Source organism: Idiotropiscis lumnitzeri, chromosome 20, assembly GCF_059441095.1.
Source record: "Idiotropiscis lumnitzeri isolate Australia: NSW breed Sydney's pygmy pipehorse chromosome 20, RoL_Ilum_1.0, whole genome shotgun sequence".
NCBI lineage: Eukaryota > Metazoa > Chordata > Actinopteri > Syngnathiformes > Syngnathidae > Idiotropiscis > Idiotropiscis lumnitzeri.
The window spans coordinates 7,827,798-7,840,542 of record NC_142410.1 but is presented as its reverse complement, the minus strand read 5'-3'; the positions used below and the strand labels follow the sequence as shown (position 1 = coordinate 7,840,542).

Sequence of the window (12,745 nt, the reverse complement as noted above, 5' to 3'; positions counted from 1 at the left end):
TTGTTTTCGTTTTATAAACAATCTAGGTAAAAAACTATTGTTTAAAATAATTTGATTTGCGTTAACATATAATTACATTAAAACATTACGTACAGTAACGGAAAAAGAATATGAGTTTTGGATCTTTTTGGTCTTGCCCACTTACCGTAGCTTTTAGGGGGCGTGGCCAGAGAGCTGCGTCTATAAAAGAGCCAAGCACCAGACGACAACAAGAGTCCTTAAACGGAACTCCGCACCGCGTCTCACCCGAATGCGGCACAGAATCTGACTTTATCTTTGTGACTTACACCAGCCGGTCATTTTATTGACGTCTTGAGTTGCTCCTTTAAAAACAAAGAATTAAATCTGAGATAATTAAATACAGAAAAAAAACGAGAGTCGCTTCTTGTTGGCATCTGCACTGCCAACACTGCAAAAAAAAAAAAAAAAGAAAAGAGAAAACCGAGCGCCGCCGTCTCTGCGTCAACAATGCCGCTGAGCTTAAACGGGCTCCTGTGCACGCTGGCACTGCTGCTCGTGTGGCGGGCGGAGGAGCTGACCGAAGCGTGCAGCTGCGCCCCGGTGCACCCGCAACAGGCATTCTGCAACGCCGACGTGGGTGAGTACACCGCCCACACATGCCCGACATGCTTGTGTTGTTGTTGTTGTTGTCTGTGCCACATGCCGCACCACCAGCACCCAAATCAATCTATTTAGCATTATAGTGGTGTGCTGCTCAAGGCCACGACTGGTTTTGCATACTGATGATTTCAGTCATTTGCCCTCCTGCAAGACCCCCTTCTAGACCACCACACCCCCATCTCCACTGCAAAAACTGGGCTTAGCCAAGAAAGGAAAAAAGTCATGACACGGAGAATATGTTAATTTACACATAATTACCAGCCAATGGAGCTGGAAACTTTGTTTTGGCAAGATTTCTTGCAACATAGCTTGCCTCCAACCATGTATTAAAACTAGCGTATTTAAAAACAAACAAACAAAAACAAAACTAAAAATAAAACTTACTCATAACCACTGATAGTCATGAAACCTTAGTAAGATTTTAAGGGAGAAAAAATGTTTGACAAAGAAATATTTTGGCAGACACAGAACAAAAATATTTTGTCTTGATTCGATATCTTTAACCTTGGATAGATTGTTTTTTCACAGCAGTGGTTCTCAACTGCCGTCACCATGGCACCTGAATTTTCCTGGTCACAAAGTCTTTAAAAAGGCGTCGGTTGTATATTTAAACAACTGTTTGAGGCTCTTATCAAATTAAGAAACTGAAGATGAGCATGACAAACTGCATGTGCAAAAATTAACTTTATTCAAACTTAATACAATTTAATTAAATATTCAGATTTGCTTATGTTAACCTGAAATACATCACAAAATATGATCCCAAAAGTTGATTTAAATTGTAAAAAAAAAAAATGTAGAGCAAGAAACAACCCAGGCTCCTCCCTAATATATGAAAAGCTTAGAATTTTCTACATGTCTCTCATTTTTTCCACAACCTGTCCATGACTCATTTTGTAAATCACAACCCCGATGCACCTAAACTTGCCCCCAATAATAATAAATAAAAACCATCAAGTTGGACGCTGCGAATTGGTGTCTTGCTGTCTATATATTATATACAAAGCAGTGACATTAAATTCTTCACAAAATAAAAATGTGTTTCGTAGTCCTAAAGTGACCTATGCTGCATTTGACGCCAAGTTGCCAAGGAAACAGCTTAATGGGCAGGATTTGTGAATATGAATGAAGGAATATTATGAATAACTCTGTTTCATATTTCTTATGGTATTCTATACTGTTCCTGTTCCATTAGTATGACGATGCAAAATTTTATTTTAATTAATTATAAATTTATTATCCATGCATCTTGAAATTTTTAATCTTTTTCAAATAAAAAAATATATATTTTTTTTATGACGGATGGTGTCGTGGCCTGACTTTGGAGCACACGACATGGCTTCAGTAATGAGTGAATGGTCATTTCCGTATTGCCCTGTGATTGGCTGGTGACCATTCCGGGGTGTGACAAAACAACCCTACCCCTACCTAAATTTCTGCGGCAAAAATCAAGCAAATTGAGTCCCCACTAACACATTTATTTTTACCATTCCAGTGTCTCTATTTGCGTTAGTTTTCTGCAACCGATTCATAAACGTCTTGTGTCCGCACAATCTGGAAGCGAGACGGCGCCTTTACGAGGCCTTCGGGATGCCGACGAGGCTCGGCTCGGGCAACGTGGCAACGCGGAGGGAAAAGAGAGAATCAGTGTGGAAAAGGGTCGGTCTCACTTCAGAGTAGGGGGGGGGGCGTTTTTTTTTTTTTTTAAGAAAATCAAATGTCAACCACACTGCAAACTTTCCTCTCTTCCGAGTCTGTCTTTTTACTTGATTCCCACTCCTTTTTTGTGAGGAGGGGCGGTGCAAGATTTGGAATTACAGGAATGCTTCACAACAGAAACACGCACTTTTAAACAGGCCCCAAAAATAATAATATAAAAAAAAAAAAAAAAACATCAGTAATGCTGGTAGCAAACGCATGATGCAGAGCGCCTCGGCTCGGGTGACATCTGGATGACATCCAGGGTTTGCTTTCAAGCCAGGGGGAAGCAATGAAAGTCTCAGTGTGAGTTAAAATTGTTGTGAGAAATTGCACTTCCTTGTCATTGTTGTTTGGGTTGTTTTTGTCTATTTCCTGACTCGGTGGCCCATTTTCTTCAGACGAGTGGGAACGTTTTAAGTGGTTTTACTCAAACAGCCTTTGATGGGGAAGTGAGGTGACATGAAAGTGCAGCCGGGATTTCAAAAAACCTTTGATTTTTTTTTTCTCCACAAAAATCCCTCCATTTGCTTATAGAACAAGAAAATGACGATGATGTCACTCTACTTATTTTTTTGTCCCTTTTCTGTGAATCTCTGGTTGGGCAGTTGCTTTTATCATGTTGCACATGTTGAAAGATAAATCACTGTTTTTTCAGCTAATTAATGGGCGGCGCCATTGCCTTTTTTCCTCATGGAACAAGATGTAAAAAAAAAAAAAAAAAAATGTGTCTGTTTCCTAGCAGGAATTAACGTCTAAACAGGGGTGTGCAAACTTTTTGATGGGTCCTAAAATTTGACAGAGGGGCCGGACCAGGAGCAGATGGATGGAGTGTTTTGGTAACCGCACCTCATCGGAGAAAAAAAATACATTTAATTCTAAATGAAAGTGAACAAAATAATTTCAACAATATATATGTCTTGGAAAAACCACAGTATTTAGAAAATAAAACATTAACGAGATTCATTCATTTAATTTTTTTTCAAGTTCGGCGGGCCGAATTAAAACGTCTAACGGGCCGCATGTGGCCCCCGAGCCGTAGTTTGCCCACGCCTGGTCTAAGCAGAGCGCCTTTTTCGCAAATGATCACTACAAGGGTTGGAAATGTTCATTAAAATAGCAGCCAAATGATTAACTTGCCAAAACAGCTTTTAAAAACGAGCCTCTCTGTTTGCTGCATGTCAGCGCGCATGGACTTTGAACTAAAGAAGCTCCTAAAAATATATTTGGGGTGGGAAAAAAAAAAATCATCCCAACAAATAAACTTTTTTGTGATTCTTTACCTTGAGAAACAGGATGTCTGTGTTTAGTGAGCTGGTGTGTTTTGGAGGCCTTTCGTAAGTCAATAAACCATTACAGGAAGTTTAAAACGTGGTTTTGGGGTTTGCCCATGACACAGCAGCACAGTCGTAGGAAGGATTTTTTTTCTTCTTGTTGTTTGTAAGCCGCATGTCTGCTTGTGCTTCCTGCGAACGATGCTTTCAAAATGATGCGGTCTGACGCCGGGTGTTTGTGTCGTGGAAATGGCTTCCATACTGTGAATAACTGGCATGTATGACCAGCTGTTTTCATGCTCATTGATGGTGCATGTCGGGCCGCAAGCCGGAGCCGTCATGCAGTGTCATGCTCCCGCCGCAAACGTCGGCGACAAAACAATTTTAACCTGCTCGTTAGTGCGGCAACGCTTCTCTTTGTGGTTACGCGGCTGCTTGTTGCTAGGCAGATTATGTGGGACTGAATTCATTTGTGGTCACATGACCAATTATTTGTATACATTAAAAGAAAATTATTGCCGGTAATGCTTACGATGCTGTTTCCATTTCAACTTGTGTGTGGCAGGAAAAGTCACCCAAACCAATACTCTAACGCAGGTGTGGGCAAACTACGGCCCAGGGGCCACATGTGGTCCATTAAATGTTCTAATCTGGCCCGCCGAATTTGTAAAAATTAAATGAATAAACCTTATGTTTTATTTTCTAAATACTTTGGTTTTTCAAAGACATATATTTTGTTGTAATGCTTTTGTTCACTTTCATTTTAAATTAAATGTATTTTTTTTCTCCATCCATCTGCTCCTGGTCCGGCCCTTCTATTAAATTTTAGAATCCATTGTGGCCCACCAATCACAAAGTTTGCCCACCCCTGCTCTAAGGACTTGGACAGGACTACAAAACTGGTTCATTGCACTCTTGAATGTCCCACAGAAGTTAGTCTAAAATGATGCAACGACATCCACAAAGAGGAACTTTTAGGTTTCACCATTTGACTTTTGGTGAGCTGAAGTAGTAAAGGAGGAAGTCCAAACCAGGGTGCGGGATTTCAAAATAAAGGTGTTTGTTCACACGCTGCTGTTGCGCATTAGCGTTGCAAACGGAATACGGCTGACGTGACGGAAATTATTGCTGACGTTTTAACTTTAGCGCAGCCTGATGTAATTGGCTCAACATGTGGCGGCGGATGGGAAAGGAAGAAGGGTCGTCATGCTTCTGGTGGGCTGAGTAGAGCAAGAAGGAGGGGGGGGGGTGTATGGAAAAGTTGTCCAAAATCAAAATCTGAGTCACTCCGCTGCATCCTGAGAGCACTAACAAGCGAAATGTGGGTCACTCGGCGGTTTTTCGTTGGATCGGCGGCCTGGCGCGGATCATGTGACCTTGTGGTGTCTGTAGACTTCACTGTGACAGTGCGATCATGTGGACCAAGGTTGGACAAAGTCCGGCCAAACCGACGGGGCCTTTTGCAGCATGTAGCTCATTTCGAATATAAAAAACGATCAACTCAGCAACCTTTGTCAACTTCTTATCTACTTTTGTTTTCTAAGGTCTTGACGTTGCGTTCCGGTGATTTGGTTTAAAGGGAAAGTCAGCCCTTAAATTTTCTTTTCAATATGTTCGTCTCAGGGGGCGGCCATTTTGTCACTTCTGTCGACTGAAAATGACATCACAGTAACTCAGGGGTCAGCTAACGACCAATCATGTCTCAGCTGACCCGTGATTGGTTGTTACCTGAGCCCTGACCAACTATGATGTCATTTTCAGTCGACAGAAGTGACAAAATGGCCGCCCCTGGGATTTTATTGCTTAACTCATATCCCACAAACGCAATATTAATCCGAATTTCACATTTTATTGCAAATAATTTAGGAGGGAGTTGACTTCCCTTTTTAAACCTTACACGGGGCGCTGGCCTACGCCATATTTGTTAAACACCATGTCGCGTATATTGCCGACATTGTGAGTTAAACAGCAACTTCCTGTCAGCTTAGCGCCCCCGCCGCCGATCCTCTGCTCGTTAGAATCCAACTCAGAATGAGGTCAGGAAGCGAGAGCAGGGGGGGAAAAAAAACGGAGAGGAATGCAAGCCAGAGCGCCAGCCAGGTACAACCACACTCGTGCGTGTGTGCGTGCGTGCGTGCGTGCGTGTGTGTGTGTGTGCTGAATATTTGCAGAGTGGGCCTGAAAATGCTGAGGTTTGCACACAGTTCCAAGTGCATAAAGTTGAGCATTATTCAACCTGCGCAAAATTCTTAAAAACATCAAGAGCTTGCTGGAAGTAAAAGAGTTGAGCTGATGACCTTTGACCTGCCAATTACGTTGGGAAAACTGACGTGATGAACCCTGTCTTACTCTGCTATTTTGTTTCTATATAATACAGAGTGGATATTTCCTCATGTCTCTCTCTGTCCTTTCTTTCCCATCTGGAGCAGCTGAGCCTTCTGCCCCGAAGGGAAGAGCGTTGAGAGTGTGACGTTAAAGTGTGTAAATAAACGTGTCGTGTGTGTCTCAGGGATTGGGTCTGCATGCGTTTTATCCACTTCTGATTGTTTTTCCTTGACTCTCTTGCTCACATTTTCCATCGAGAATTTAATGTCGTAAGCATAGCTGAAGCTGGACGTCGTCTCACACACACACGCACACACACACACACACACACTGTTGGTATCAGCTTTCAGGTTCTTTAAATAGAGTAGAACGAAAAGCCTTTTTTAGTCATCGTATAGCGTCTCCAGTTCAGCTCGTCATGTCTGGAAGCAGGATGTGTCGGTCAAAATGCAGCCGTAAAAAGCCCCTCGCATGATTTTTATTGTCAAAAGAAGGCTAATGCTCATTTTGTCCCATTTGCCGTCATAAAACCGTCATGGGAAAAGTCACAAGTCTAAAAACGTGTTTTCTTGAACAGTGATCCGAGCGAAGGTGGTGGGCGAGCGAGAGGTGGACTCCGGCAACGACATCTACGGGAACCCCATCAAGAGGATTCAGTATGACGTCAAGCAGATCAAGGTTAACCGCAAATTGGTCGCCGTGCGTTTGATGCTTTCTCAAAGATGAAGTTGACATTTTTGAGTTATTTTCATCACAGATGTTCAAGGGACCCAATCAGGATATCGACACCATCTTCACGGCGCCCGTGTCAGCCGTGTGCGGCGTCACCCTGGACACCAGCGGCAAGAAGGAGTACCTGATCTCCGGTTTGTACTCTTTAACGCGAGTTTTTGGGAGATGGACAAAAATGGGTGGAATTTACTGCTTGACTTATTTTCCACAAACTCGATATTAATGTGAAAGCCGTGTTTCGACTAGTGTGGCTACATTGAACATGTTATTAAAATTTTCTGGGCGTTGACTTCTCCTTTAATTTAAAATTGTCAAAATCCTCGGAATTTCGGCTTCACTATTCTCATGAAAGCAAAATAAACCATTTGAAAACAGTTTAAAAAAAAAAAAAAGAAATACAAAAAAATGAACAATACAATACAATGCATCCTTATTTTAATTATTTTTATATTATTATAAATTATTATAAATTATTTATTATTATAAATAAATATTTTTTATAATTGCATCTCTAACCACTCAATAATAATATGTTAATAATAATTATAATATTTTTTTAATGTTTTTAACATGTAAAAAAAAGAATTCATTCAATAAATATTTATTTTTTATTTTATAGATTATTTCAATATTAACCAGATATTTAATATAAAAATGTTAAATGGTAGTTGTTTATTTACATTTTATTCACAATGATTTAATCAACCAATTATTTGATACACTCAAAATAATTATTATTTTTTAATTTAATTAACCAATGCTAGTACAGGGGTGGGCCGGATTTGGGCCCTGGGACATTTTTTTCTCACCCCTGTTCTGTTCTTGCACATCAAGCAAAAATAATCGAGCCAATTATTCCAAACCTGAGTAAAACTAAATCTCTAGTATGTCCAGTGAAGTAAGCATCTTTTTTTTCCCCCCTGTCACTTATTTCTCTCTGTTCGCCGCTATCCCGATCTAACTCGAGTAAAAGGAGAACAAAAAAAAATGAGAACTCGTACTGTTTCAGCCCTAATATTTCTATTTGCTCCTGCATGACTCATCCTCCCTGCAGCTGCAAGGAGTGTCATTTATGAAACGCTCTGCAGACGGGAATACTGCAAACTCCGATATTTCAATAGCAAAAAAAAAAAAGTTAATTTGTTGTTTCCGCTGTGTCCTTTTCACAGGCAAGTCAGACGCCGGCGGGCAAATGCACGTGACGCTGTGTGATTACATTATGCCCTGGGACTTCTTGAGCAACACTCAGAAGAAGAGTCTCAGCCAGCGCTATCAGATGGGCTGCGAGTGCAAGGTAAGTTTTTGGTTTTTTTTTTTCTTTAAACTTGTCGCATTAAACTAGACGCATGTCTCGGGCGTATCACAAGGATTAGATTCACGCTCTGGAACTTTTGGAGTTGGCCAAGTGCATCGTATGAAACGTGTCCGTTTGTGGGGTGGGGTGGGGCGGGGTGTAGATTGTGCGCTGCCCCTCGCTGCCCTGCGAGATCTCGGCCCCCGAGGAGTGCCTGTGGACGGACCTGATGATCGAGAAGCAGGTGTACGGTCGCCAGGCCAACCACTACGCCTGCGTCAAGCGCGCCGACGGATCCTGCTCCTGGTACCGCGGCGTGGCCCCGCCCAAAAAGGAGTTCCTGGACGCGGAGGATCCCTAGGGGAGGCCCCTCCGTTCAGGCCTGAAAGTTTCGATTCACACCCCATGGAAAAAAAAATAAAAAATCAGGCCATTTTGATTTAGAGGGGGGAAAAAAGAATCTGTAGCCTCTGTGTCCATTTTAAACCAAATGAGGGTTCTTTGTTGTTGTCGCGTTCGAGGCATGAGACTGGTCAAGTGATGATGTATTTTCCTCCTGAGGCTGGCGTCAGGAGGACGCAACTTAGTTTTTTTTTTTTTGTTTGTTTATTTTTTTGTAGCAACAGTGCACTTCCTCTGAAGCTCTTTTCTTATAAGTCCAAACAAATCAGCTGCGCAAGATGATTCACTTCAATGACCTCATTGTCCATTTTATCCAAAGTCAAAATTCCAAGTTGCCTTTTTTTTTATTTTTTTTTAGTTTGGTCTTCTTTTTTGTATGTCCTTTTTGAAGCACGCCCACGTCAGGCTCGTCTTCTTTCCAAACAACACGATTCAGCATTTTCGTTTGGTGAGAAACGACTCACTGGACCAGTCTATGGTGTGTGTGTGTGTGTGTGGGGGGGGGGGGGGGGGCGTGTGTGTGTGTGTGTGAATGTACACGACTAGAAAGATACGCATTTCCTTGCTCCCATTTTCCATGAACTATGTCTCGAAGACTTTAAACGAGAGGCTTTTGTAAAACTGAGTGGATTATACCAGCCGAGTAGAAAATTATGGATCTTTGACGTCTTTAACCGTCAATGGCAGTGAATGAGTTGAACTAATTCAAAAGCATCATCAAAGTCTACCAACCCAATCTGTGAATCGATACAACAGTCATCTGAATCCACTGACTCTGGTCGTGGATCGATACAACCAAATCGTCTCAAGTCCAAACTGATACGAATGATTTGAGCCCTGTGCAAGGTTTCCGGTGAGCCATTTTGTCACTTTGTCGACTGAAAATGACATCCCAGTTGACGGCAAGTGACAAAAAAAAATGGCCGCCAAAGACAATTTTGGGGTTGACTTCCCCTTTAAGATTCTTGTTGGCCGCCAAAGACAATTTTGGGGTTGACTTCCCCTTTAAGATTCTTGTTTAATCTTCTGTACTGAAATTTGTGTTAAATGGGAGCAATAATTACCGTACCAGTATTGTATTTTTAAGAGCGTATTAAATCAACTAATAATTGCATTACTACCCTGTCACGCTGGAGTGTCCCACTCGACAGCTGTACAGCACCTATGCATATTCATTTTTGTCCTTACTTGACCATTAGTATTATTATTATGAATTATTTTACTGCGTTAGTTAACTAGATTTGCACTTTTTTCGAGGAAGCGTTTCAGAAAGGCCTGAACACTGATGTTATTCGTATTAGTCGTATTTTTTGTGTTTATGGCACGCCACCCACAGCAGATCCGTGTTGAAAGGAACTGAGCGACGCAAAAAGGGATTTTTTTTTTTCTTTCTTTCATTTCATTACTTATTTTAGTCTTTTGTAATTGATTGTACATCCATTTTCACTTTTTGCCAGTGTATGGGAGGGCCCAGTGTGGCTGTGCAGTGTGTGTACTCGCCAAAGCTTTCTCACCGCCTTTAAGAACGTACGTTCACTGCGCTGCTTTATACGCGAAGAAAACAATTAAGAAAAAAAAAAAAAACACAATTGCATACCGGCACTTTCCACTTTAAATGGTAATCTACCCTGAGATAAAAACCGATAAAACGAGATGGATTTTAAACCTTTTAAATGCATTTTAAATGTATTTTAACACCCAATTTTAAATAATTATCTATTAATATATACAGTGGAGCTAAAAAGTCTACACACCCGGTTCGAAAAATTGACACCAACATAAATAATTTCCCCAAAGGTTTTTCCACCATTGTGACCTATGAATTGTTCAACTCATTTGATCGTCGAGGGGCGAGATAATCGGGATAATGTTGGTTGCATGAGTGTGCACACACTTTTCATATACAGTATATATGTAAAGGAGTATTAGAGGCATAATTTAAACTTAAATTTCCATTCTGTTATCTGTTTTTTTGTGTGTTTTTGGCTGTTTTCCCATTCATTGTCTTAAAAACAAAAATGTGTTTAGCCGTCGAGGCGAGGTCCTCTTGCGCTGGAGCACCGTGAGAGTGAAGAGCGGATATTCTTCTTTTTTTTTTCTTCTGTGAATAATAATAATAATAATGATGATGATAATAGACCACCGTGCATGTGTCTGATGCTTTGTGTACGTCCGGTAAAAAAGGACCGAAATATTCCATATTACCAAATAAAAAGACATCTTTGAAAGGATGAATGTCTTTTCGCATGTTTTTTCTCCTTTTTTAGTGAAAAGTTAAAATACATCACAGTAAAACTAATATAAAAGAGTATAATAACAAATAATATATTGTATAATAAAAAAAATGTTTTAATGTGTTTTCATGTTGTTTTAATGGAAATATTTTTATTAGATATGAGTAAGCTTGAATTTATTTTTCAAATATTTATGTATCCATTTGTTTTTAATTAGAATAAATAAAATGAATAATTAAAATAATGGCAAATGATAGAATGCTTCTCCTGTTTTTAATTGATCATGCAAAATATTTTCAACTTTTTTTAAGTTTCTTTTTTAAATCAAAAACTAACAATTAAAAAATATATTAAATATTTAGAAGATTGACACTGTCTGCGAAGGTGTTTTTTTTCTTTTCATTTAAAAGGTAAAAAAATATAATCTACAGTCTAGTCTACAGCAATCACCCCTTTAAAATGTTATATTTTTACAAACCGTATATACAGTATTTTAAGGCTCATAACAAAGTAAAAGCTGACCCTGTGTTCCTCATTTAACGTCCAAATGCTGTTTATTAATTTCCAAGGCTCAGTTGGGAGTTTGCTCGCAAGTGTGAAGGATGTAGCAGACAAGTTACTTGAGTTACTTGACTCCAGTTGGAAAATATTTGAAAAATGTGCAACCCAGCCCAGGGAGCAGGTTTTGTCATTTCTGTTCATTCCCGTCTTTATAACATCAAGTTGTTTGTTTTTTTTATTCTCGCTGAGAGTGTGCGTGCGCGCGCGCCCGTGCGAGTGTGTCGGCACGTGATTGCGTGCATGCGTGAGCTTGTGTGCACTTGCATGTCAAGCAGCTTGTGATCTTCTTTTGACTTTGTTCTCGGATGTTTACTCCCTGGCTTCATAAATGTGCAAAATAGGTCAAATATGCTTCTTTTTTTCCTTTAACTAATTTTTACGCTGAATACTCTTGGTTATTTCAAAAGTGTCATGAGATTTCCCTATCAGCATGCAAATTCAACCGTAAACATGACTTTTGTACCCGTTAACTAGTAAAACTACTCATTTTGTTTGTTCTGTTTTTGTTTTTTTAGTGTAAAACTTTTCCAATGGGAAATGTGATGTCTGGCGCTCTCTAGTGGCCATTCGTGGTAAAATCATCTACTGTCAGGCGATGTGCTCGGTTTCGATGTACAATTATTCAAAATAACACGGATACATAAACAATATGTGCTGTGAATGCCATTAATTTTGTTTGCATTTGGAAGTCAACTTATATGCTTTTATTCTTTCTTTTTGTATTGTTTCATTCTTTTGCAGACAAAATGTAAGATTAGGATTCTCATCATATTTACATTCTTTCACAGTCTCTGTACTTGTTTTTTGACCTTGTCCTTCATCTCTGAATTCCTCCAAGGGGGACGTGTAATCTTTGAGGCTGCTTTTGCCCTAAAGGAAAAATGAAATAAGCACTCACTTAGTAGACACTTTCCTCCCTATACTTTTGCCGATGAGTCACAATGTTGATTTGTTGTCTTTAGCTGCATGCAAATGACCAGGCCGAGGCTGCTTACATTTCACCGCCTACACACGTTCTTATTACCACACAGCAGCGAGAGGGGGAAACGTGTAAATGAGCAAATATACAGAAAGCATAAAAACAAGAAATAAAATAAACAGAGCTGTGATGGGGAAGAGGTGAAACGTCTGGTGGCAGACAAGTTCAAGAGTGAGGGAAAGAGAGGTCAGCAGAACGAGGGCAGCACTGCAGGGAAAAGGAGAGTTATTATTGGACTAAAATGGAAGTGTAGGGGAAAGCGAACGTCAGGATGACACAGAAACTCACTACTATATACATTTATTTCATTTTACTTTAGTTTTTATTTTTTGTAAGAACAGAAATTGTGCTGCCTTGATATACAAGTTTAGTTCATTCCCATTCCCTAAACACAAGCAGTGTTTAAGATTTCTTTTTTATATGAATGTATTTTATTTTATTTACTTGCATGGTAAAGAAACCTAGTGCCAGCATTTCATTTGAAATATAGATATTTTTTAACATGAATATTTTCTTTTTATTTTCATAGTCACCAGGATAAGCAATTTTAAAAACGTTTCACACTTCAAAAGACACAGCACAAATTCTTGTGAGTAAATTCCTCCACGTCTGAAATTAAAATAGC

General features: G+C 39.8%; 1 protein-coding gene across 1 annotated transcript; it reads left to right on the top strand.

The window, feature by feature from the left end:
• Nucleotides 1-200: 200 nt before the first annotated feature.
• On the top strand, nt 201-10,577 carry timp2a (TIMP metallopeptidase inhibitor 2a). The gene is made up of 5 exons (XM_088284404.1): nt 201-598; nt 6,496-6,596; nt 6,676-6,784; nt 7,820-7,944; nt 8,108-10,577. Exons 1-5 carry the CDS (start codon nt 469-471, stop codon nt 8,303-8,305), a joined length of 663 nt encoding a protein of 220 aa, XP_088140530.1. The 5' UTR covers nt 201-468; the 3' UTR covers nt 8,306-10,577.
• The last annotated feature ends 2,168 nt before the right edge of the window (nt 10,578-12,745 follow it).